The sequence below is a fragment of the Somniosus microcephalus genome, chromosome 8 (genome assembly GCF_052327205.1).
Source record: "Somniosus microcephalus isolate GS21.2 chromosome 8, FLI_Smic_1.0, whole genome shotgun sequence".
Taxonomy (NCBI): domain Eukaryota; kingdom Metazoa; phylum Chordata; class Chondrichthyes; order Squaliformes; family Somniosidae; genus Somniosus; species Somniosus microcephalus.
Window position 1 is genome coordinate 38,274,622 of NC_140994.1, and position 27,783 is coordinate 38,302,404.

General features: G+C 42.4%; 1 protein-coding gene across 6 annotated transcripts in view; it reads left to right on the forward strand.

Annotated features, from left to right (window-relative positions):
• Window positions 1–27,783, forward strand: part of plekha1b (pleckstrin homology domain containing A1b) — a 95,391-nt gene that overhangs the window by 40,764 nt on the left and 26,844 nt on the right. For 5 of the 6 annotated variants that reach the window (XM_085994591.1, XM_085994593.1, XM_085994596.1 and 2 more), the window contains exons 4-6: window positions 12,372–12,417; window positions 19,703–19,800; window positions 24,311–24,445. In XM_085994591.1, coding sequence (XP_085850717.1) covers window positions 12,372–12,417; window positions 19,703–19,800; window positions 24,311–24,445 — 279 coding nt within the window. The remainder of the gene's footprint in view (window positions 1–12,371; window positions 12,418–19,702; window positions 19,801–24,310; window positions 24,446–27,783) is intronic. The other variant, XM_085994597.1, reaches the window with a different exon arrangement.

Consider the following 27,783-nt stretch of genomic DNA (forward strand, 5'->3'; position numbering starts at 1 on the left):
GTGCTGCATACTTCTTAGGGCGCTAACATCGGAGAGCGAGGCGCTACCTTCAGAGCACTAATCAAGTTCCGGCGCTGTCAATTAGAGAGTCCTCGGACAGACTGGTGCCTTCCAGTTCTTAAAGGGGAGGTTTAATCATGCTGCACCGCTTCACTCTGATCATTGCTGCTTGTGAACTGGGCCTGCAAGGAGCAGCAAGCCTTCACTCGAAGTAATGGCTAATCAGAGGCCCAGAGAGAGAGCTCACCGGTTCAGTGACCACCCTTTGGTGGTGCTGGTCGCGGCCGTGGAATTCCGACGGGCGGTGCTCTTCCCGGACACTGGCAGGAGGCCATTGCATCAGGCCTTTAGGAGGATGTGGAGGGTGATCGCCCAGGACGTGTCGGCCAGAAGTGTGGTCCACAGAACTCCCACCCAGTGCCGGAAGAAATTCAACGACCTCACTCAGGTGGTCAGGGTGAGTAGATGCTTCAAAAAACCTCTACATGCCACCATCTCAACCTCACTTTGTGCACACAATGTATAAACCGCCACATCCTCAACACTCGCCCACCTACTAAAAGTCGCATCAAATCTCGCACCTTGCATATATTAACAGCTATTCAACTATGGTAGACACATCTGCCAAACACACAGCTGCACACTCACTCACATGCTTTCCTTTTTCTTGGAGGCCAAGCTTGCTCACAACAGGAGGGAGGAGGTGAGGTAAACCTGCACCCCCTTACAGACCTGGCGGAGCAAGTGGTCCGCATCATTGGGGTCCAGGTCAGGGGCGCTGTGGCCGTCGGAGACGTCGATCCCCTTGGTGACAACAATGGTATGTTTGTCACTTCTTTCTCTTCTCTCACAACACAAGCCTTTCCCACTTTCCATCTAAGTATACTGTCTTCATTCCTTGCTCCCTTCCTGCCCCCCTCCCCTGACAACCCCACTCTTGCGCCTTTATGCTTTCAGATAATCAGCCACCAGTTGACCAGCCTGTCCCTCAGTCTCCTAGTGGCAGCGACGCGGGAGAGGAGGAGGAGGAACAAGCCAGAGCCTCACTGCTTGTGTCTCCTGAAGGTGCTAGGTCCAATAATGGGGCGACGCGGTCGCTGGAGGGAGCCTAGTAGATGGGTCTGATGTGGGTGAAGCTCCGGAACCCAGTGGGCTGCAATAACGCCACGAGGAAAGGGAAGCTCGGTGGCCATCTCCCAGAAGGTGAATTTGTGCACGACTTCTGCTGCATAGGACTCGATGAGGATGTTGATGTGGAGGCATTGACCAGACGGGCGATGGGCATGCACACCGAGCTCATGCGTGCAATGGCAAGGGTGCCCGAGAGCCTGGATGCACTGGCAAGGACTGTGGAGGAGTCCGCCTCCAACATTGCATTCAGCTATGCTCACGCCATCGAGCCCATCCTTGGCAGTTTTCAAAGGATGATTGACTCGCAGAGACACCGTTGGAACCCAGACCTCAAGCCGCGTGCCATGGGTGAGGTGGCAGCAGCTATTGCAGCACAGGCCAAAGCAGTCGCCAAGGCCAGTGTTGTAATGGAGCCAGTGGTTGCTGGCATCCAGTCTCGGACTGCTCTCATGAGAGAAAACAGGGAACTACAGACCGGTTAGCCTAACATCAGTAGTAGGGAAAATGCTAGAGTCTATTATAAAGGATCTGATAACAGGACACTTAGAAAATATCAATGGGATTAGACAAAGTCAACATGGATTTATGAAAGGGAAATCGTGTTTGACAAACCTACTGGAGTTTTTTGAGGTTGTAACTGGTAGAATAGATAAGGGCGAACCAGTGGATGTGTATTTGGATTTTCAGAAGGCCTTTGATAAAGTCCCACATAAGAGGTTAGTGTGCAAAATTAAAGCACATGGGATTGGGGGTAATATACTGGCATGGATTGAAAATTGGTTAGTGTGGTGTATGTGCCTTTAAGAGCCCCAGGTGTGCGTAATGCCGGTAATTGCCACTTGGGCTATATAAGCCTGTGTATTGTGTATATCCTTTCGAAACCCCCCCCCCCCCCCCCCACAAAGACTTGCTTAGTAAATACCTATGAACCAACTCCTGTCTTCAGTGTCTTTCTCTACACACGGACACTACTGTGGCGACGAAGTGGAAACGGACTTACCTGCAATTCGGCAGCACCTCAAGGACATCGATTCCTCCAGCGTCCAGAAGACTCAAGGAAGTAAGAGAAACTGTGGTTTCACCAGCTGGCCAAGCTGGTGACAGGTACTGCGCTAATCCTTCCTGGGCGTCAGGCTGGAGCTCCAGCGGCGGGCTCTACAGCTGAGACAGGCAGCGAAATCGGAGGCAAGCAATAACGGACTGGGAGGGTGCACTCGAGAGACGGCTGGCGCGGCAAGCAGGTCAGCGTTTAGACCTCCGTCGGGAACGAGTCTCCAACAGTGAATAAACGGAAACCACAGTAAAACAGCGTTGTTATCGGTAGCAGCGGCGGGAAAGCGCGGGAAGCGCCATATCGTTGCTACAGGAAAAAAAAAAGCGCGGGAAGCGCCATATCTTTTCTGAAATGCCTAAATCTGGTAATATTGAGGCTTTTGATGGCGAAATAGAAGATTGGACCACATACGTGGAAAGAGTAGAGGTTTATTGCACTGCAAATGGAATAGCAGATGAAAAAAAAGCTTCAGTACTTCTGAACTTAATGGGCGCGAAGACATACGGGCTGTTACGAAATTTAATCACTCCAGCCAAACCAAAGGACAAGACTTTTAAAGAAATTGTTGATACCCTGCAGGAGCATTTAAACCCAACACCGCTGCTGATAGCGGAACGATTCAAGTTCTTCAAGAGAAATCAACACAAGAATGAAAGTAACGCTGATTACCTAACCGAATTAAGAAAGCTATCAAAGTACTGCCAATTCGGAGCAGGACTATCGGATTATCTTCGAGACAAATTTGTTTGCGGTCTCTTAAGTGAAGGAACAAAAAAGACTGCTTTCTGAAAAAAATTTAACATTGGACAAAGCTTTCAGTATGGCTGTATCATACGAAGCAGCAGCAAAAGGAGCTGCAGAGATACAAGAGACACAGGACTTCGGCACCCATAAAATGACACAGGAGTTCGGAAGATGTTATCGCTGTGGCAGATCCACCCATAACCAGACGGACTGCTGGTTCAAGGGCAAAGCATGCAGGCAATGTGGTAAGATTGGACACATTGCACGGGTATGCCAATCTGGACAAAATAAATCCACTGACAGAAAACAAAAAATCAATGAAGAAAAGTACAGGAAGGTACAAATGATGACGGACAATAGCTCCGAAGACCAGAATAGCGATAGCGACTCCGGAAACAAGAGACTAAGCTGTCTCAAATTACATAATGTACTTGCCAAAGAGGATTACCAAACCATTTGGGTTACCCTCACAATAGCAGGGTCCCCTGTTAAAATGGAGCTAGATACAGGATCAGCTCTAACCGTAATAAATCGACGAGATTACGAGAGGCTATTTTCGCATATACCTCTAAAAGACACATCCATTATCTTAAAAACATATACGGGGCAGAAAGTCTACCCCAAAGGAAAAATAAGGGTGCCTGTGGTATACAACGGCAAAGAAATACAAAAGTTGTATTTATACATTCTACAAGATGGTGGTCCACCGTTGTTGGGACGTGAATGGATAAGGAAGATACGTTTAGACTGGCACTCCACTCAGGCACTGACGGTGACCAGTAACGAGAAACCAATGATGACATCATACCTGAACGATTAAAAGACATCTTGGCCAACGCCAAAGAAGTGTTTCAAGAGAAACTAGGAACCTTGAAAGGCATCACCGCCTCAACAAAAGTGGAAGATACAGCAATTCCAAAATTTTTTAAGGCAAGACCGGTGCCATACGCAATACGTCCGGCAGTCGAGGCAGAGCTGAAGAATTTGGAAAAGGCAGGCGTATTATCCAAAATAGATTGGAGCGAATGGGCAACACCCATCGTTCCAGTCATGAAAAAAACATTGAAAATTAACTCTGAGGAACAGAAAAAAATTCGCATCTGTGGAGACTCCAAGGTGACTGTAAACCCGGTCCTTCACACGGCACAGTATCCTCTTCCGAGGATAGAAGATATTTTTGCCTCACTATCCGGAGGGAAACGTTTCACAAAAATTGACTTGGCACAGGCATATCTACAGATGGAGGTTGAGGAGACCTCTAAAAAGTATCTCACAATAAACACACACAAAGGCCTGTACCAGTACAATCGACTGGTTTTTGGAATAGCATCAGCTCCAGCTATCTGGCAAAGAGCTATGGAGCAAGTCCTGCAAGGGATTCCGGGGACTCAATGCTATCTAGACGACATCCTTATAACAGGAGAAAACGACAACGAGCACCTTGCCAATTTGGAGCAGGTGCTCACTAGGCTGAAAGAACGGGGCCTACGAGCAAATCGCCCCAAGTGCGAATTTTTCCAAAATCAGATATCATATTGTGGCCACATAATTAATAAGGAAGGGTTGCATAAGTCACCTGAAAAAATTGAAGCAGTTATAAAAGCCCCAGCACCTGAAAATGTTTCACAATTGAGGTCATTCCTGGGATTAATAAATTACTATCATAAATTTTTACCGAACTTATCAACTATTCTACACCCTCTTAATGATCTTCTACACACAGGAGCGATTTGGAAATGGAACGAAGACTGTAAACGTGCCTTCCATAAATGTAAAGACTTAATCACATCCGAGAAAGTTTTGGCTCATTACAACCCATCGCTACCAATCAGACTGGCGTGCGATGCATCCCCTTACGGCATAGGAGCGGTATTGTCCCATAGATTCCCTGATGGCTCGGAACGGCCGATAGCTTTTGCGTCACGCTCATTGAACTCAGCTGAGCGTAACTATGCCCAGATAGACAGGGAAGCACTCAGCCTGGTATGGGGAGTGAAGAAATTCAACCATTACCTACACGGACAAAAATTTACCTTGCTGACTGACCATCAGCCCCTCATCTCCATATTCAACCCTAAAAAAGGTGTCCCCATTATGACGACACAAAGACTACAGAGGTGGTCCCTTTTTCTAGGGGCACACCAATACAACATTGAATACAAAGGGTCAAAACAGCATGGGAATGCTGACGGTTTATCGCGCCTACCGTTGCCAACGATAGAAGAGGCACCTACAGTAGACCCAGTAGAGATATTCCACTCTACCATAGTGGAATGTCTACCGGTGACAAATTCTGCCATTGAAAGGGAGACCAGAAATGACCCTACTCTCTCACGGGTCTACGATTTAACAGTGAAGGGATGGCCAGCACATGGCGAACCACTGTTGCCAGCATTCTCACAAAGAAGAGAACAGCTGTCAGTGTGCCGAGGAACCTTGATGTGTGGATCCAGAGTGGTGATTCCACCCAAACTCCAGGATAAAGTGCTAAAGGAGCTTCACGAGGGGCATCTGGGTGGAGTGAAAATGAAGAACCTAGCTAGGGCGTTTGTATGGTGGCCAGGTATCGATGGAGACATCGAAGACATGACCAAGAGCTGCCTAGGATGCCAGAAGGTCCAAAATGCTCCGCCACAGGCCCCTCTACATCCATGGGAGTGGCCCTCATCTCCCTGGCAAAGGGTGCACATCGACTTTGCTGGTCCATTTATGGACTCAATGTTCTTAATCGCAGTTGATGCACACTCCAAGTGGCCGGAGGTAATAAAGATGTCCTCCACCACCACGGAAAAAACCATCACAGTATTAAGGATCATATTTGCCAGGAATGGGCTGCCGGAGCAGATATGTTCTGATAATGGACCGCAATTTATGTCCGAAGAATTCAGAAAGTTCTTAAAGAACAATGGGGTAAAGCACTACACGTCCGCCCCATACCATCCCGCCACCAATGGATTGGCTGAAAGGTTTGTCCAGACCTTCAAGAAGGCCATCAAGGCCATGGGTAATGAAGACATAAAACTTCAGCACAAGGTGGATAACTTCTTATTTGCATATAGGAATGCAACGCATATGGTTACTAACCAAACTCCCGCCATGATGTTCTACAATAGAAACCTAAGATGCCGGCTGGATTTGGTCAAGCCCAACATCCGAAGGGACGTGGAGAACCGGCAGTTTCAGGGCATGAATGAAAGGCCAACTAGGGCCTTCCAGATAGGCCAACCGGTTTTGGCCCGGGACTACCGTACCGAGAAATGGCAGCCTGGAACTATCTGCACACGATTAGGACCACTGATGTATACCGTGGACATCGGAGACAGCATAATAAGGCGCCATGCTGACCAAATCATCAAGTCATCTGAAAAGGGACAACCTACACCACCACTCTATACATCTAACGATGAAGTAGAGATACCCATATCTACCTCCGATCCGGTGATACTGGAGCCCGATGAACCCGACACTGGCCTTCAAGCCGAATCAGCCTTGCCAGAAGAACCTACTACACCACCAGAAACTACTACACCCCCGAGGCGTTATCCGGACCGAGTCAGGAAGCCTCCTGAGAGACTAACTTATAATTAATTAATACAGCAATGTATATTATTTTGCACATAACATGTAATTAATAATTACTTAAAATATGATGTACTAGTTAGCTAGAAGGGGAGGAATTGTGGTGTATGTGCCTTTAAGAGCCCCAGGTGTGCGTAATGCCGGTAATTGCCACTTGGGCTATATAAGCCTGTGTATTGTGTATATTCTTTGGAAACCCCCCCCACTTGCTTAGTAAATACCTATGAACCAACTCCTGTCTTCAGTGTCTTTCTCTACACACGGACACTACAGTTAGCAGACAGGAAATGGTAGGAATAAATGGGTCTTTTTCAGGGTGGCAGGCGGTGACTAGTGGGGTACCGCAGGGATCAGTGCTTGGGCCCCAGCTATTCACAATATATATCAATGATTTGGATGAGGGAACCAAATGTAATATTTCCAAGTTTGCTGACGACATGAAACTAGGTGGGATTGTGAGTTGTGAGGAGGATGCAAAGAGGCTTCAAGGCGATTTAGACAAGTTGAGTGAGTGGGCAAATACATGGCAGATGCAGTATAACGTGGATAAATGTGAAGTTATCCACTTCGGTAGGAAAAACAGAAAGGCAGAGTATTATTTAAATGGTGATAGATTGGGAAATGTTGATGTACAAAGGGACCTGGGTGTCCTTGTACACCAGTCACTGAAAGCAAACACGTAGGCTGAGCAAGCAGTTACGAAGGCAAATGGTATGTTGGCCTTCATTGCAAGAGGATTTGAGTACAGGAGCAAGGATGTCTTACTACAGTTATACAGGGCCTTGGTGAGACCACACCTGGGGTACTGTGTGCAGTTTTGGTCTCCTTACCTAAGAGAGGATATACTTGCCATAGAGGGAGTGCAGCGAAGGTTCACCAGACTGATTCCTGGGATGAGGAGAGATTGGTTCGACTAGGCCTGTATTCACTAGATTTAGAAGAATGAGAGGGGATCTCATTGAAACATACAAAATTCTGACAGGGCTTGACAGACTGGATGTTGGGAGGATGTTTCCCCTGGCTGGGGGGTCTAGAACGAGGGGTCACAGTCTCAGGATACGGGGTAGGACATTTAGGACTGAGATGAAGGAGACATTTCTTCACTCGGAGGGTGGTGAACCTGTGGAATTCTCTACCACAGAAGGCTGTGGAGGCCAAGTCACTGAATATATTCAAGAAGGAGATAGATTTCTAGACACAAAAGGAATCAAGGGGTATGGGGAGAGAGCGGGAATATGGTATTGAGATAGAGGATCAGCCATGACATTGAATGGCGGAGCAGGCTCGAAGGGCCAAATGGCCTACTCCCACTCCTATTTTTCTATGTTTCTATGATGCCACGCAAGTGCTGATTGCTGCCATCGTCGCTGGGTCGCCCACACTCCACCGGGGATCTCTGTGCTGCAACAAGCCAGCAATCTGTGCTCGAGCAGATTGCTCCGGATGCTGAGGTTCTGCCCCGGGGGAGTGGCAGTGTGTCAGTCGAGCAGGAAGGTGCTGTCCTCTCTCAGGATGACAGCATTCCTGCTCCTGCCACTCTGCCATTGCACTTGTCGCAGCCTGTAACCCAGCCATCCCAGACTGCTGCCGCCCATGCTGAGGTGGTGCAGTATGCAGTCGGGCCTTCCAGGCCCAGAGCTGGTCAAGGGCGTCCTGCAAGAGCATCTGCAGTCTCTGGCTCCCAGACTTGGCAGTCTTCCACCAGCCTTGCTGCAGCCACTGGGGCCACATTTCGGAGGAGCAGTAGGGTTGGGAGGGCGAAACTCCAAAGGGGAGGAACATCATTGAAGAAGGGGGAGTAAAGAATACTTCAGTAGCAAATGGGGGTGGGTAGTGTGTGTTTGTTTGTAAATATATTGTTTGTGAACAAATAGTTATGCTTGTAAATAAATATTTGTGTTTGGTAACAGTTCAGTTTGATAGGAAAGAGTTGTGTTTGTTGATGAATAGTTGTGTTTCATAAGCGAGAGTGGTGTTCGATAATAAATTGTTCATTTGACATTGCACATTTTGTCATGTTTCTCATTTGAGCTTTGCCCAGTGATGGGGACCGCGAGCTGGATGTCATGATGTGGTTGTGCTGCGCAAACGCCATGTGCTATATCATTTATTGGAAGCGCTGTCTAATGAGGCGCTCACGCACGGCCATTACAGAAGCAAGATTGAGTGCCTCCCTCCGTTGCTGCTGCTGCTCCTCTTCCTCCTCCGCCTCCTCCTCTCCCTCCTCCGCCTCCTTCTCTACCTCTTCCTCCTCCTGAGGTGGACCTCCAATCTCTGGTGGCAATGGCTGGGCCCTCAGAATGGCCAGTTTGTGCAGCATGCAGCACACTATGATGAAAATGGAGACGCCATCAGGGGGGTACTGCAGGGCTCCTCCAGAGTGGTCAAGGCAGCACCCCAATCATCTGTTCGATCAGATTCCTGGTGGCGGTATGGCTGTCATTGTATGTGTGCTGAGCAGGAGTGTTGGGGTTGCGGAGGGGTGTCATAAGCCGGGTTGCGAGTGGATAACCCTTCTCTCCGAGCAGCCAATCGTGAGCTTCATGTGGTGGGTGGAAGAGTGCTGGGACACCGACCGGTCTGTCGCAGGATGAATGCATCGTGGCTGCTGCCAGGCTAGCAGGCATTGACTGCGAGGATGAGCTGTTTGTGGTTTCACGCCAATTGAACGTTCAGAGACTGGTAGCCTTTGTGGTTACGGAACACCTCTGCATTGTGATGAGGTGCTCGCAATACCACGTGGGTGCAGCCGATGACGCCTTGAACCATGGGGAAGCCCGCTATCCTTGCAAAGCCACATGAGCGTTCGTCCTGCTTCTCTCCGGTGATGGGGAATGAGATGTACTCCCTTCTACTTCTGTAGCGAGCATCTGTTACCTCCCGGATGCAGCAATGGATGGCGAACTGCGAAATGTTTGCAATAACCCCTGTTGAAGCCTGAAAGGAGCTGCTGGCGTAGAAATTGAGAGCGACTATGACCTTGACGGCCACTGAGAGAGATGTCCTGATCTGAGGCTGGAGGTCTGGATGCAGGAGGTGACAGAGCTCTGTGACCACCTCCTTACTGAAACAGACCCTTCTAAGGCACTGCTCCTCTGAAAGATGAATGTAGAAGTGCTCCCGGAAAACCTTGGGAGGGTAAGGCCTCCTGTTGTGAGGTCTGTTGGCCCTCCTCCTACCTCTGACCACATTTGGCTATCTCTGTCTCTGCATTTGCTGCCTCCGACGTAGTTGCTGGAGGGCAAGGTAGAAGCCAGTACAGCCCCCATAAATGAGAGAAAATAGGACGTAGAAATGTTCAGAGCAATACGAGTGAAGAAACTTAGAGCAGCATCAAAGCAAAAATGGAGACAATGTGAACGCAGCCAAAATGCTATCTGACAAACCAGCAATGAATCTGACCGGTAAGTGATCCCTATAACTAGCGCCCCGGGAACGGCAATCCCAGGTATCAATGCCTGCTATTTCTGTCGTTCTCAGCGCCAGGCAGTAAGTCAGGAAGCAACTGAACTTTGCATCTGGGGTGTTGCACACTCATTGATGTCGCGGCACTAGAGGGCCAGGCGCTAAATGTTGACTGAATTTCACGGATGGCGTTGAAATCTCCGCACCCGGGCGATGCCCTGTTAGCGCCCCGCCCAGGCGCTAACCAGAGGCGCCAAGGTACCGAATTTCTCGCCCCTTGTGTATCACAATATATACACTTTCCATCCCATCCAAAACCATGTGATCTCCTGGAAGAGGTGAAAAACCAGATTTAAAAACCCAAGCCAACTTTGGGGGTGGAATTTGGGAAATTCCTCTCCGACCCATCTAGGTGATAGAAACTCGTTCAGGAGATCACTCTCGCCCTGAATTCCCTGAAGTATCTACCTTTTGTAAGAGGTGATGTCCACCCCAGCCAGAAACCGGTCCAGCTCTCGCTTGAAGGAATTTAGTGAATCGGCGTCCACCGCACGAGACGGCAGCCTGTTCCAGAGGCCGACTATTCTCTGGGAATAGAACCACCTCCTGACATCTAACCTAGATCTGGCCTTACACAACTTAAAATTGTGACCCCTTGGTCCTCCCTAACCTATTTAATTGGAACAAACACTCAACTGGAACACAATTTATTCCCTTCATCATCTTAAACCTCAATCAGATCACCCCAAAGCCTACGCTTCTCTAAAGTGTAGAGTCCCAAATCTTTTAGCCTAAAACTGTATTCCAAGTGAGGCCTGACCACGATCTTGTACAAGGACAAAACAGTATGCCTTGTCTTACAATCAATTGTCCTATGAATGCACCCCAACACCCTATTTGCTCTTGCGATCGCTTTACGGCATTGCTCATGTACCTTTAGAGATCTATACACTAGAACTATAATTGGAATAAAACTTAGAATTTCACATTGGATATTGCTATGGTGTGCTCAAGTCAAGAATTGAAGTCATCATGCTATACTAACTTTTTATTTCAGTAATTCACTACTCTGTTTTGTAACACTCCTGTGAAGTGCCTTGGGACATTTTACTACGTTTAAAGGCACTACAGGAAACTTTGGTTTATCCGGAGGTTAAAAGTCCGGAAAGCTCTATCGGCAAAATTCAGGAGCCGTTTCCTCTAAGTTTTTTTTACTTCTCGTTGCTTTTTTTTTTCCCAGTCAGGCTCTGCAAGGTCTGTAGCTAAGCAACCGCTTCAGCTAAAGACACTTTTAAGCTGCAGCCGACTGTTTTGAAGCTGTTGCTTCAAAACAGTCTCGCCCTGAAGTATCTGCAAGTTTCTGGCTCAGATATAAGCTGAAAATCTCCGTATGTTTCAACATGTCCGGCAGTTTTGATCTAATGGCAACAGCTCGGTCCCGTCGGTGCCGGATGTCACAAAGTTTCCTGTATATAAATCCAAGTTGTTGTTTATTTATTGATTTAACAAATATTTACATGTATTAAGCCACCATAAAAATGATATAACTTTTTGGTATGTTTTGCACAGCATTGGCTCATTTCTCCAATTCTTTTCTTAGCTGTTTTCTGAGACTCTCCCTCGGGTGAATGCCAGTGTTGCTCGTTGCGAAACAGTGGTTTCAGTGACTTTCCATTCTACTTTATTTTAATATGTCCTTGTTCTCTTGTGGCAGCCAAATTATATGCAGCAAGGTCCCATAAACAATACATGAATGAATGACCACATAATGTGTGTTAGTTTTGGTTGAGGCAAGGATTTTGGCCAGAACTTTGGACAAAGTCCCTCCTTTTCAAATCGTGCTTTTGGATCTTTTACCACCGCCAAAGAAAGCAGATGAGGCTTCGGTTTAACATCTCATCCGAAAAAAGGCACCTCCGACAATGCAGCACTCCTTCGGTTCTGCACTGAAGTCCCAGCCTAGATTATATGCTGAAGCCCTAGTTGCCCTTGAAACCACAAGTTTCTGGCTCAGATATAAGTGTACTACCATCTGAGTCAAAGCAAGTTAGAGAAAAAAAAATATATATACATTGCCAGTGAAGTTCATTTTTACATGGTCCTAAATTTTCCTTGTAATTGCTAATAACCAATACCTATCAGTGATTTATATCCATTTGCAATAAGCAACCATATCTCGAATCCAGTATAGCAGAAAAGCAAGTGTACACAGTTATGCTGGAAAGTAGTTTTGAGTTTAAATATGCTGATTTCATCATAGCATCTCGCTGTTGTGGGTACTTAGTCTGAGGTTGCTTTATAATCCAAATGTGTTTCCCTGAATGTTCATTAGTATCTAATGATAATTATTTACAACTAATATTATCTTAACTTGTGTAGATCTATTTGCCAAAATTTGTGGAAAATAGAACATGTAACATTTCTCTCGTATATTGATTTAACTCCTGTGATTTGCTAGGTCAGTGATGCAACAAAGCAGCGACCAAAAGCAGAGTACTGTTTTGGTAAGTATCTTCCAAAACTGATTTTATTCCATTTAAATTATTAATTATTAGTTGGTGCCACTAATGATTTCATTATACTGGAGATAGGTGTATTTACTGTATGATATAACACTCTTATCCTATCCTAAAGCATTGAGAGAGAAAAAAACTTGTGCTCATGTAATGCCTTAACACATCCTCAAGACATCCCAGAGCACATGAGTTGAATTACTTTTAAAGTGTAGTCAATATTGAAGAAGAAAGACTTGCATTATTAAAGCGCCTTTCATGACCTCAGGACGCCCCAAAGCACTTTACAGCCAACAAATTACTTTTGCAGTAAAGTCACTGTTGTAATGTAGGAAATTGCACGCAGCAAGGTCCTACAAATAGCAATGTGACCGTGAACAGTTTTTTTTTTTAGTGACATTGGTTGAAGGATAAATACTGGCCAGTACTGGGAGAGCTCCCCTGCTCCTCTTTGATATAGTGTAATGAATATTTTACGTCGAACTGAGAGATTTATCGTTTCATCTGGAAGATGGCACTTCCAACAGTGCAGCACTGGAGTGTCGGCCTAGATTTTGTGCTCAAGTCTCTGGAGTGGAACTTGAACCCACAAGCCTGACTCGGAAGCGAGAGAGCTATCAGTGAGCCATGGCTAATAATAGTGTGCACCTGTGTTTGTTTTCTTGCCATTTAATTGAAAGAAATATTCTGGATTTATTTTTTCCGTTCCCTTAACTAGCATACGTTTATAAGATAACTTCTGAGGCTCCATTCTAGGCTGAAAGCATTATTTTGTGCAGTCTTTCCTCATAACTTGATCCTCTGACACTAGGGATCAGCCCTGACCAATGTTCCCTCTAATTGGTTTTTCCATGTGTGGTCCTTTTAAATTGCTGTGCGGCCCATTCAAATTTTGCGCATGCGCGGTTTTTACAATGCAAAAGCCGGTGAGCGGCCTGCGAGGGATCTTGTAGGGTGTTTTTGCGTGCCCCATGTTTTTATGACTCTCCCTTGAGTCGACCCGTGCATTAAAACTCCCCGGTTTGGGTTGTTTCCCTTGGACGGCAGGAGCGTTTGCCAATAGTCCCTGCCTAGCCCGTCGATTATCAGGTAATCCCACAGAGAGAGACCAAGGCCAAATAGGTCTTTTCCTATGCCCGATGCGCAGCGCCCCCAGGGGGATTACTGTGTAACCCGGCCGTGACCGGATGCCACCCAGTTGGTCTTCCGAATTATACCGCGAACCACAAGCCCAACAACCCCCAAGTTCGGACCCAAGAAGTTACTATGGATAGATTATAATTGACTCAGACGAAACAAAACTGTTCAGGTTGGTCAAAGATCGATTCCTTTTTATTACACTCACAAAACAACAATCCCTACTCTTGCTTACGGCATAACGAGTAGGTGACCGTGGACACTAGCTTATAACCTTAGACTAAAATACCCACCATGTTGGTTATGCCGAACCAACCCCTTCCCAGAATCTAAGCCTAGATAATGGAAAAACCCTTCTAACTAAACCCCTCTCCCGGTTTGGTCAGAACCCACACTTGGAAGCCTCCTCACACACACACGCATGTGTTAGCCTGCATCTTGGACACTTGCAGTTCCTCAGCAGCCAAACACGTGGGTGGCCCTGGGGATTTCTAGAGGTGTATGCTGGATATAATTACCAGCCCTTGTCGTTGATTCACGCGGTCCCAGCTCCGTTCGACTCCAGAGACAAAACCGTGCCTAACAGAGGCATGCGATGAGGCCTAGAGAGTTACGTTCAGGCGGTACGGCGAGGCACTCACCGGGCGTTCCTGGAGAGTTGACGGATGTGTAGTTACGCGGAGAATCCTGTCTTACATGGTAGAGAAAAGCAAGCCCTGAATCCCCAAAGTTCAGCATATTTATACCCCATATAATACACAAAACTGGCTGGGCGATTCCTGGTTACCATGGTCGCAGAGATGCTAGTTGATTTACCTGGTGATGTCTCTGTCTTGGAAGAAAACAATGGTAGGGCAGTTCTCCAAGTGCTAACTGTTAAAGTTCTTGACTGCTCCTTCATTGAAAGAGTCCAGAGGTGTTACTTTTGGCCTCCAAACCTCATTGTCCATCCAGACATCCTGGCTCCATGGACAAAAGGTGTTTTTCCACAAATCGCACAAGTTCGAATATGAAAAGACTCCTGCCTTTCATGACATCAGCGTTGAGACTGGTCCCATGGCAACCCAAAAGACAGACAGTTCCTGCTATCTTCACAGAAACCAACAGTCAGTCCTTTTTAAAGTCCAAACTCCATTTTGAAACAGCCCAAGTGCGTCTCCATTTTAAAAGGGTACATATCCATTTTTAGAAGTCCAAAAATCCTTCAGGCACATGCACCCACTGATGTTGGCACTGGCCAAATCCTACAACCTCACACACTACACAGCTGTGCAGCTTTGAGGGAACATTGCTTATGACTCTTCTCTGCACTTCCTCTAGCACTTGACTGTCCTTTGTTTCTTGACATCCAGAACTGAACACAGTCCTCAAGGTGTAGTCTGATGAGAGCACTATCCAAATTGATCATGACTTTCTCTGACTTATATTCCACTGTTTTGGCTAATTAATTTAGCATTTGATTGGCTTTGTTGATTGTGCTGTGCATTAATTGGACATGTTGCATGTTGATCCCTTTAGGAAAAAGCTTTTAGCACTGAGTGTGTTTTCCTCTTTTTTTCTCCCCATTTACAAATAGGCAGATTTCTTTAACTTGTACCTGTATGAAGGCTAATTATGGTGCACTGCGGCTTTAACCATCCGACATAGGATAGTAGAAACTTCAGTCTTAAATCACATTAGTGATTGTTCAATCGCAGCTTTGCCTTCGATCTTTTAATTTTCTTTCCAGTTTTGAAGAAGGGTTTCAACCCGAAACGTCAACTCAAATTTCTCTCCACGGATGTTGCCTGACCTGCTGAGTTTTTCCAGCATTCTCTGTTGTTATTTAGTGATTGTAAAGTAAGATTTAAGTCCTTATTTTGAAGGGAACTGTATTCATTGGAATTGACACATAATCAGAAACATTATAAATATAATTAATTGTACGTTTGTGTTTTGAGTCTTTTTTTTAAAATGTTTTGAAATAGCTGGTTACAGGCAACTTGGGAAGAAATCTTTATGCAGTAAATTTCCTTGTAGTGGCATGGCATTCCATTCCAGTGAAGTCACTCAGATTAGGCTACACATGGCACTCCCTGATCCAATGTCACTGCAATCAAACTAAAAGGGGAAGGAAGGAGCAGGAATAGATAAATACACATGTACTTTACCGTATTAAATTTGATTTTGTCTAAATTTACATTGTTTTAATTGTGCTTGGTGCTGATATCATTTTGGTGGCCTCTGGTAGTATCACTTATGAATAGATTGTCCGTACAATGCCATTGTAAATGAGCAAAGCCTCAAATTTATGGGTTTCATGGAAACAAAGGATTGAATTGTAAATTGTGGCCCACAAAATAAAGGTAGCAGTCTTGGAAAGCCCTGTAATCCCATATAACAAAATAGATTTTGACTTATTCATTCATCATAAAACAGTGTCCCAAGTTTCATGTATAACTGCTGCAACATATTTACACCAAAATATTGGCTAATTTTTAAGTATTAAAAACTAATTGGAAAATGTTTTTGTGAACCATAGCAGCAAATGTTACAATGATCCCTGCCCTAAATATTTAATCAGTACGCAGCAGCAGCTGCTTAGCACCTTTTACCTTTGGGATTCTGATGTGTAGTTTAATTAACCAGTTTAATATTTTCTTCCTCCCCCAAGCCCACTTCTGACATTATCTTGCTGTGCATCTCAAGATTTAAAAAGTGTAAAAGATACAAATTGACTAAATAAAGGAGTATCTGTGAAGCAGCATACAGATTGGGAAACCTACAAAAGAAAGGAGATATGAACGAGAAGCTTGAAAGTGACAATAAGTTGGAAGCAAATACGGATGGCAGAGGTTCACGAAGGTGGCTCACCACCACCTTCTCGAGGGCAATTAGGGATGGTAATAAGTGCCTTGCCAGTGACACCCACATCCCATGAATGAATTTTTTTTTAAAGTTATGACCGCCATACAGAAAAAAGTCAGACAAGTTAAGATAGAGATGGGCAGATTTACTATGAGACTCAGAGACCCCTGTTGTATTTTGGTTATTTTTACACGATATTCGGGTTCAGCGCCTCCGACCACTTCAGATAACTTTTACTTGCCCAAATATCCAAGAAGTTTGTAGTATGACCATAGATCGAACAAAGAGCCCTCCTCACTGTATTTCAACTTACTGGTTTTATTATGTCCTTGACTTCACTAGACAGTGGCTTAGGCTAAACTGGCAAACAGAATTAATAAACTGTAAATTAATAAGTGAACAGTTTCAGATGGACTCTCCGATTTGACCAAGACAGGCTAAGACATACTTTCCAAAATCCTATATTTATATTTGAATTGAGTGATGTGTCCTGTCTTTTGGCTATCAAACAAAATGAGAAATTCTGCAACTATTATATTAAAATAAACTGGGGCATGTTTTTCTGTGATAGAGCTATGACAGAAAGAAAACGGTACAAAAATGTTTAATTTTTTCCACAACCCTTTCAGTCCCATTTCATATTTCAGAACACTAACAGTAACACAAAAACTGTTGTGCGTGTGCAATCATCTTGTGTGCAATTTTTAAAAATTCAGAATCTTGCCTTTCAATTTTTGGCTTTGTAAGGAAGAGAATGATTCAAGCATTGGTTTGCCAAGCATTCATTCAAATTTCTTCATATTCCACTCTATTTTTCTTGATTTTTATTTCTATTAGTTTTACAACCAATAAACTCAGTAGCCAATATGGGGCAATCTGACCAACAAGATTGTAATGATGATGATGCCATTAGGTGTGATATAAGGACATCATTGTACAGTAGTAAGTTTGTGGGAACAAAATGCAGTTTAAAAATTGAGCAGAGAATTCTTCTGGATCTGGAAGTCATTATGAACATTGGGATTCTAAGAGCTATAAGTATAGCTGTAAGCTAACCGTAAATCTAATCTGTAATTAGCAAAATTATAATGGTAAAATGTTAGATGGTTGTGTTACATTCTAGTTGTGGAAAGTCATACAGTTACTTGTACAGTATGAAGCTGTGCTAAGCAGTCTAGTTGTGGAAAGCCATGCAGTTACTTGTACAGTATGCAGCTGTGCTAAGCAGTCTATTTTCTCTGAAGCAGAATTTGCCCAGTGGGAATTTTGTTGTAAAGAATCTTTGCTTTGAAATAGAAAAACATGGAATTTGAACAGTATTTAATAATTTTGGAACATATAGCCACTGACTTTAATTTATAATTGTTGTGAAACCGAGGAAGATGTCATTTTTCTTATGTCACTCCTTTCAAGCATCTGGCACTCTGAAGGAAGTTTGTGTATTTTTTCTCTCGAGATAAGGAACTTAAATTACTAGGAAAATTGCAGAAATTATGTACTGTAAATAACTCACAGTTTAAACTTTGCAAGTAAGGTGACTATAGAAATGAAACTCACTCAATGTTATCAATATTGGTAAATGCAGCTTTTTTGGGTGGTTTATGACTTTTGACAAATGGACAATTTAAAAATGTTTTGGGATGAAATTCATGCTCACGGCAATGGTAGAATCTTGTGTGCATTATGGTGTGCTGTTCTGAGGATTTGACCTGTACTTGAGTAGAGTATCTGATATGTTATGAGTAAACAGCTAATTCATAAAGATGTCCAATAGATGGTTTGTATTTTGCTAAACTAAACGTTTGGAGTATTATTATGATAGCAAAAGGGTTTCAAGTTTTCCACTTATCTTATTTTTGACCAAGTCGTTGGTCATTTGTTCCCATGCCACCACCGATAATGATCTGAAAATGCTAACTATAACATGCAAGAGTGGCCCTTGGTAAGTCTTGCAAATATTGTGTGGATGTGCCTGGGGACACCATGTGGAGAGCAATGGGGGTTAAGGATGGAACCAAGAGGCACTCCTGAGGCGATCATACTGGGGTTTGGGGGGGGTTGGAAATGAAAAGCCATCACGTGATCTGCGGCTGCATTGAACAGTGTTGATTCATAGTTGTGCAAGCATGTCATGTTGGCTTAACATTCAAAAATCCATTTTCAGCATTGCCTTAGTTAGAAAGACTTCATAGTAAAAACATCTACCTGTAATCTGCGGCCCCTATGGATGCGTACGAGGTGCGTATGCATCTGTAGGGGCTGTGCAAATTTCAGGTTTTCGCGCGCATTACAGTTTGATGTCAAGTGATATGCTTTCAACTTTTTGGAGGATTATTGTATGTGATAAAGTACATCAAGGTCAAAAATATCCCGAGAATGACCAAACCTTTCTGATAACGTATATGACTGCATACATGTGTACCTAATGTTTACATGGTATTTTAGATGGGAAATCTTTTGACTCCACGATTCCATATCATTGTACTTTAACTTTAACTTTGGTGTCAGAGCACCATAAAGTTGTATACAGGTGGATTACATATGTATGAGATTTTTTTAGCTTGCAGAATCTTGAAACATTTATTTAAATGTGTTGTGTAGACAGGAGGATGATGCTACACTATGGTTCCTTGTAGTTATAAACAATATATGGAGGGGAGCCCGACAGGCGCGCACATTCTGCAGATGGCAGTCAGGAACAGGAATTTGGGTGCAGTGTCGTGTTCTCTTTTTTTTTTTTTTCCCCCCTGCCCCCACCCCATTTCCTGGAGGTAGAGGCCAGATATTCTCCCCATACCCTAGTTGAGATCTGTTAACTCAGCACAGACCAGCGATGGAACATGGGTCAGTTTTATGCTTTATACCTCAACACATCACATGTTGCATTTACTTCAGTCATTGAGGGAGCCACAGTAATGGGCTCTCCAGTAAAATGATCCAAAATCTTCTGTTCAGAATTTAGCACAATCTCTCTCAATAATGTGATGGAAGTATTTACAGTGATTGTGTAAGAGAGAATGGCCCATATGGTCAACTCAATCTCTGAATTATGTCTAACCTGGTCACATATGTTTATCAAGTCTAAAGCATGTATTTTCTTCAACTTTTTTTAAAAAACATGCTTGCAGATAGATGAGTACAATCATATCGAACATTACTATCCTAGACACAAAAAACTTGTGCTTTTTAAAAAAAAAAAAAATGCATTTGACCAGTGGCTAATGTTTTAATTGTTGCAGTGCTTTATTAATGAGTCTAAAATCATGATTTTTAACTTCCTGTGTCTTAACAGTCATTAATGCAGGAATGAGAAAGTATTTTCTCCAAGCCAATGATCAACAGGACTTGGTTGAGTGGGTGAATATACTGAACAAAGCTACCAAGATCACAGTAAGTAAAGCTCATCCAAGTATCACTATAATGCAGCCACTAAGTGAGGATCAAATATAAACAGTTGTTTACATATTTAACCTTAATTCCTTTCTTTCTTTGCCATGTTAGAATTTTAAAGTATTTTACTATTGTGTTAGGAATATTTCATAGAAATGTAATTTTTTATTTGTCTTTGCTAACATTTGCTAGTGTTCTTGAACTGAAGTACAACTCTTGTGTGGTTTTTTTTTTTGAAAGACTGTATGACAAACTAAATGTTATAATTCTTGAAGTAACAGCAAAACACTTACTCCATATGTGAGGCTTTAAGTTTGGCTAAATATAGCAATACAGTAGCATGCTGTTTAATACTAACCAGACGATTCATTTGTTTAAGCGTGTCCCTTGCTGCTTTAGCAATATTCACTCTTCATTCATGTGAAAGTGAGATAATGTATAATTTTGGAAGACAAATTTGTTATAGAAGGCACGTATTTAATTATTTTTGCCATTGAGAGACATAAATGTAATTGGTAACTGGCGTGCATTTTACTATTTGGACCTTCCCCTTGAGCCAATTTTGAGGATGGTTTCGCCTCTGATCTGTAAATTTAGGTCTTTGGAAGCCTGAAAGATTTGATGTTACATTATTTGCCTGCCAAAATCTGGGAAATGGAAATCATCACACTATTCTGAGGTTAGGGCACATTGTTAGGGAGAGTAGCAAAGAATTAGTTAATAAAATAAAACTTTTTTTTTTAAATGGAGATACTGTTATTTTTCCTTGTGCTATGCCTGAGTCAGTGAAGGAGATTACATTTCCACCTCTCAAAAGTCTAAATATTGATCTGTAAAACATTTTTGTGGCTTCACTATTTCATGTCTGAGTCGAGAATTGGCCACTCCACAAGAGTAACTTATTTCTGTTAATAGCTGGTTTTAGTTACATGGTATATAGGTCTAGTGATGGGAAACAACATGATCACAAACAAAGCTGTAGAACTGTGGAAGAGACAGGATAAACACAAATCAGCAGATGATGGAGAATGAAGCAGTAAAAAAAAGGTGTTACATTTTGGTGGTCTTCGAATCAGCTCTTCATCTCCAGTATTTTCTTATAATTATCAATGATTTGGGATTGAGTTAAATGATTGCAATTTAAGTGTCCAGTATCGGATAACCTCTGCTGTAAAAGAGGCTCAGATTTATACATGTCTTCTGAAAAATGTCATCAGTAAAATGAAAGTCTTGGTCTGAGCAGTTAAAGAGCAAGTTAAGTTTAGAAAGAATAATTTTGGTTCAAAACAATCCAGTTGTATATGGGGGGGAAAAAAACTATTAACAGAAACTTGTTTTTTTAATGAAAAAATGTCAGTTTTATACTCGCGTTGGAAACCCTTAAGCCAGGTCTTTTTCCCTACTAGGTAATTCAGATGATGTCAATTATGTTGCTCCTCAGAGATCTAAATTGAACAAATTCCAGTATTTGCAAACACACCTGAAATAGTCAGATATACAACACTTTAGCTTTCCAGTTCAGTTCGGTATTTATTTTTTAGGAAATATGTATCTTTGGCATTTTGCAAAGGTTGGACAAGTTAGAAAATTATTCTTTTACTTCTTGGTTTGAATCCTGCCAAGAGCGTTGGAGTGAAAATGTTAATTCTCTCACATTTGACTGATCCTGTACAGATCATGCATTGGCTGATACCCTTTTCTTTGTAACCGCGAATATTTCAAGTCATTTAACTGCAGTGAAGTTACATTTTGTTGAGGCTTCTTTTGTTTCTCAGCCTATTTAATAAAATCTCTCAATTCAAGGTCAACTTATTTAAATGATGAGTAGAAGGGATTGGAACTTCAAGCTGTGACGGCATTTGAGTGAAATAAACCTGATCAGTTTTATGATGCTTATTAAATTTATGTTTGCTTTCGGGGTTCATTTTAGAGAGGCAGCAACTTTTTGTATTAAATATTATTTTGGAAATTTTTTTTGCATTGTTTTCCTCTGAAATTTTGAAAGACACTCGAGCTCGGCTGTTGAATTTAAGGTAGTTGTGCCAATGTTACTTTAATGAATACTAGAAAAAAACGGGTGAGGTATGAATCCAAAATAACTTACCATAAAAATGATTTGAATTTTTGTCACGCATGGGAAAAGAAAGGCTTGCTGTCTCAGCAAAGAAGTGGGCAACACCCACACACTTGAATTTAGATGTTGGTTGAATACAATATATTCTCTTTGCAGTCCCTGAAATTGCTGACCTACACTGGCTCCTGATTCCCCATTTGCTCAAAATCGTCAGCAGACCTCTTTTATACATCATAGATATCCGTGTCCCTACATTCATCATCTGAGTGACCTAGCGGGGAAAGAGACAGGACTTTGAGGGTTTCCAACTCGGGGATAATACTGGTGTTTTTTTCATTAAAAAAGCAAACACGTTTCTGTTAATACAGTTCTTTTCTTTGTGTTTGCTAAGTGGTGGGGGTTTTCAATGTTAGACATTAACAAAGCAAGTTTCAGCAAATGACCTCAGCTTTTACATTTTGGAAATGAAATGTTAAAGAATTCAACTCTTCGAGGGGAGAATTGACCAGCTTCCATTTTACTAGTTTCAATTGTGAATATTATTGAGGAGGATTCCTAAGTTTTGTAGATTTTTGATTTCTAAAATTTGTACTTTTAATTGGTTGTAATCATATACAATGATTCTGAAACCCCTGACCCAAACTCTCAAGACTCCTATCCAAATTCTTTCGAGATCGACACAGCTGGCACAGTATGTAGACTTCACAAATGTATTTGTGCAGTTAGACATCCAGGGACTCCATTATACTTTCATATTCTTATTAAAATATGGAGTGTCATAGGTCTAGGGCCAGCAGAAAATCACACTGCCACTCTTAACAAGTAATGCTCTTTTGGCATCTAAGGCTATTATATAATTTCTTGGTTATTCATTGTTAATATTAAAAACTGGTGGGAATGCACGTGTTTCTCCTAAAATGAAAAATACGTAGCACTCAAATTACCGACTTGATTCCTGAGTTATATTGCTACTTTTGCATTGAAATGCACCCAAAGCTGCTTCTCATGGACTCTAAAATAGTATAAAATGAAAACCAAATGCTGGAAATCTGATAATTAATACAGAAAAAAACTGGAAATACTCAGCAAGTCTGGCAGCATGTGGAGAAACAAAGTCAGGTAGTTGATACAGGTTTAAGACACTTTCTCAGGACTGGAAGATATTCTAGATGAACAGCATTTAATAATGAACAGAACAATGGGATGGTGGAAGGGGAAAGGGAAAATAAACACAATGTTGGGGGGGGTGGGGGGAAATAGAATGACCATAGAATGACCTCTGTAGTGCTGGCTAGCCTCCCATCATCCACCTCTGCAAACTTCAGCTCATCCAAAACTCTGCTACCTGTATTCTATCCAGTACCAGGTCCCGCTTACATTCTTTCGTTGAAATTGCTGATATACATTGGCTCCTGATTCCTCATTTGTTCAAAATTGGCAAGAGAGCTCTTTTATACATCATAGCTATCAGTGTCCCTACATTCTTCCTTTTGTTGGAAGAGAAGTAGTGAGCTTTGAAATTATTGGTTTTCTTCCAAGTTTAAATTCTCATCCTCATGTTTAAATCGCTTCATGGCCTCGCCCTTCCATATCTCTGCAACCTCCTCAAGTGTTACGAACCCTCCCCTGAACTCTTGGTTCTATTGACTCTGGCCTTTTGTCCAACCCTCTTCCCTTCATCCCACCATTGGCAGATGGCAATAATCCAGAAAAAATTAGTTCAAATACCACTAAAAGTTTGAGAATTTGAATTCATTTTTTTTTAAAATCGGGAAATAAAAAACTGGTAGCCGTAAAAATGACCATTAATCTGTCGGATTGTTGTAAAAATCCAACTGGTTCACTAATATCCCTTGGGGATGGAATCCTGCCACCTTTACCTGGTCTGGCCTATATGTGACTCCAGTCCTACATCACAGTGGTTGACTCTTAACTACTCCCTGAAGTGGTCTAGAATGGGGTTTTATTTGGGCCTTTTGGTTATTTTTCTGCTGTGAATGAAATTTTACTCTCATAATTAACTACAGGTACAAGCAAGTTGCACAACAAAACACCAGTGTTGGCACCCTGAGCTTTTTACTTTGCTATTAGCATATATAATGAAATATTGCAAAATTATCTTATGAATATGATCTGATTAATAAATTCAGTTTTGAAAAAAATCCTGAAATATGTTTAAATGCTTTTTACTGCTGTTAACGGTTCGTTGTTTACCTGTGCAAAATTCAGTGATGAGTAAGAGGCCACATAATCACTTGAAAATATCTGGATTAATTTTTGTGGAAAGGTTTAATTTTTTTTAAATTACACATTAATGCAACTGGCCTTGGATAATCCCTGTTAATTTCTAAAGTACCAAGTAAAAATTGTAATGCGAGTCATACAATATACATGTTACTAGTTGTATTGCTATCTTTGCTATTTGTTTTAAAACAGGTACCAAAACCATCAGATGTTCAACTGAACACAGATAACCAAAATTGTCTTGTGGAGGGACCATGTGGAAGGAAGCCAGGGCCATACAAGACAGAAATTATTGGTGGTGTTCCAATTATTACACAGACTAATCAGGTGAATAAGAAAATGATGTACCAACATACCTGACAAATTACAGTGGTAGGGAAGCAAAGTGTATTAGTGCAACAAAGTTGACAACCTTATGGCTGGCTAGCAGTTTAGACTTCATTTATAACATGTATAGAAACCAATATTTTTTTTCAATTTTATATATAATAGTCCATACTAAAATAATTGGATGCTGAATCTTCTCTGGCTGTAAATTAAATTAATTTTAACCCAGTTCCAATGGGTGTAGGTCACATCACAACACAAAGCAGTTACAACTTTGCTGTAAATCATCAATATTCTACTAAGTCAATGAGATGGTGATGTGGAAAATACAAATGTAACATTGATTGAACTGGGAAAGAAGGGGTGATCATCTGACTGAGGTTGAGGCATATTGCCGAGGGCCAGTAAAGCAAGAGCTTTATATTGCATCAAGCTTCTGCTGAGTGTTCTTTGTTTTCAACCACTGCACCTACAACCCCTCCACTGTCCTCTCTTGAATGTATGATACCATGTCCAACGGGCTCTTTGTCTATGAATACTTCCAACACAATCAATCATCACAATTGAACCTCCAGATATCCTCACACTGGATACAACTGACCGTAGGGACTCACTTTCTCCAACCCAATCCCAAAACGTGGGGCATTGAAGCTAATTGTCGTGCCCCTGCTGAGAACTGATAATTTATTTGGGATTGAACCTGAGGCCCCTGTGGGCTGTATGACTTACGGCAACTGCCTCGTGCCCTTGCCATCAGTGCTGTTTTTTAATTTTTATAACTGAAGTCTAGGGTACCAAAAATGAATTCTATGTTCTCTGGTTAGAAAATTTATTTCTGTCACAAATCAGCAGAAGTACCATACTCTTTCCACATGCCATTGATGTACAGATAATTCTGCTGAAACTTCATCACGAGACAGTTGGCAGTTTAAAAAAAATTGTTGTTGGAATGTGGGCGATGCTAGTAAAGACTGTATTCATTGCCCATTCCCAATTGTCTTGAGTATTGCAGTTCTTGTGGTGGTGGTGGCAGTCTTTTTTCAAATCTAGTAAAACCTGAATTAGAATCATTTTAAAACACACTTGGATCAATAAGGGGCTGGATTTAGTGGTAGAAATAACGGTGAGGCTAACATGGCTCACTGTCATTTATGTGGAAATCGGACAGCAACTTCTGGCGACCGCACATGCGTAGTTAAACACACAAATCCGTAAGTTGTTGTCCAGATGCAACATTCCTCCCAAAAGCTTCCCAAAAACGGAGCCTTGCCGTCTGGCTCCCCATTCAAATACAGGAAACTTTCGTTTAACCAGAGGTTAAATGTCCGGAACGCTCTATCCACCGGCAAAATTCAGGAGTCGGTTCAGATAAGTTTTTTAGTTTTTGTTGCTTTTTTTCTCCAGTCGAGGCGCTGCAAGCTTCTAGCTGAAGCTGTTGCTTAGCTACAGAGACATAGAAACATAGAAGATAGGAGCAGGAGTAGGCCATTCGGCCCTTCGAGCCTGCTCCACCATTCAACGAGATCATGGCTGATCATCCAAACCCTAGCACCCGGTCCCTACACCGACAGCCATCCCACCCAAGCCCTATCCCCGTAACCCCACGTATTTAATCCTCCCTAACACTAAGGGCCAATTTTTATCATGGCCAATCAACCTAACCCACACATCTTTGGACACTTGCAAGCTGTGCCGACTGTTTTGAGGCTGTAGGGTTTGTTGCTAGATACGGAGCTCGGAGAAGCTCCGTATGTTTTAACATTACCGCTCGTTTCTCCGGCAGTTTTGTTCCACCGGCAACAGCTCAGTCCCGTCAGTGCCGGATATCAGAGAGTTTCCTGTACATTGAATGGCATGAAGTTCCTATACTTGCCTCAGAGATGCAAGCTAAACTTGCCAGAAAAAGTTAGGGCTTGTCCATTCCAGTGTAAGTACTCTTTTAGCGGCATGGTAAGTCTTAATTACTGCCAAACAACCTCTCTATGACACTGAAAATTAACTTTTACAAGTGTGGGGTCTCATTCCTGAAGATCCTATTTATTGTTAGAAATTTAAAAATTTATTTTTAAAAAACTTTTTCTTTGTCTCTTTATCTCTCTTAATCCAATCTTTCTTTCCATCTCTTTATTTTGCTTTCTGTACTTGGTTTGACATTGAATTAAATATTCTAACTGACGTTTCCTGGTTCAAATTCTGCGCTGCTCATTTACCATTCGTCAATGCGATTGGTTAAGGAGATACTCAGTTGCTTGTCCTGTTCACACAGGTCCTAAATGCTCTGTAGAGGGTTCTGCGCTTTTGGATAGTTGGCTGACAGGAACTTCCAGTGCAAAAGCCCATAGAAAATCTGTGGGCAAGTACAAGTGTGATGAACGGCTTGCATCATTTGTTTGCCACTGACCGCAAAATCCAGCCAATTTAAAAACTGAAAACAAAGAACTCTACCCATGTCAAATGTCTAATTGCTTTGATTCTTGTGTTGAATGAATGGAAAAGTAGGCTAACATCCCTTGCCTTCACAATCTTTAATTTTTTTAATTCATCTTTTGTTTTTACTTGTACAGTTGGGGCAAAGCATAAATGCAGGATGGATTTGAGAGTTAAGCTTAACTTTCTTTCTGTGTTGTATTTGTTGGGCAAGATTCCCCTTTTTTTTTTCAGCCTTTGTTTTTTTTACTGCCTGCCCTGTTTGACATTTCTGTAGCTGAGATGCCAGTTCAAGACCCTGCCCCAGGCAGTTTCAAATGTCTCCTGTAGTTAGATGCTGTGGAAGTTTAGGACCAATTGAGCACGATTATCCTCCCTATCATTGCTGGGAAATGCTGCAGTCTCGTTTGATATCTGAATTAATCAGTAACTTTGCAAGTTAAAGAATCTATAATATTTTAGTTATAGAATTTTAAGCAGAGATTTGGTGTAATTTTATATGCAGGAAACTCTCTTTTAACCGGCACCTAAATTTAACTGGAAATCTCTGTTAACCGGCAAAATTCAGGAGTAGGTTCAGGTAAGTTTTACTTCATATTAGTGGTAGTTCCTGGATCTGTGGCTGTGTAACTGGAGTTTGTGCACTTGTTGCTAAGCAACAGGGACGCTTGGTCTGTGGCCGGAGTTCCTGCACATGTTGCTAAGCTACAGGGAAGCCTGGATTTGTTGCTGTGTACGAAGCTCTCGTACCTTTTAACTATATCTCTCTGTAATCTGGACGTTGGTGCCGGATAATAGAGTTTCCTGTAGTATGGATTTGAGTGACCTATGCCCATCTATGAATGTGACTTTATACAGTATATGTGAATTACTGTCGGTGTTGAAATATTAAGTACAGTGAGGGTGGATCT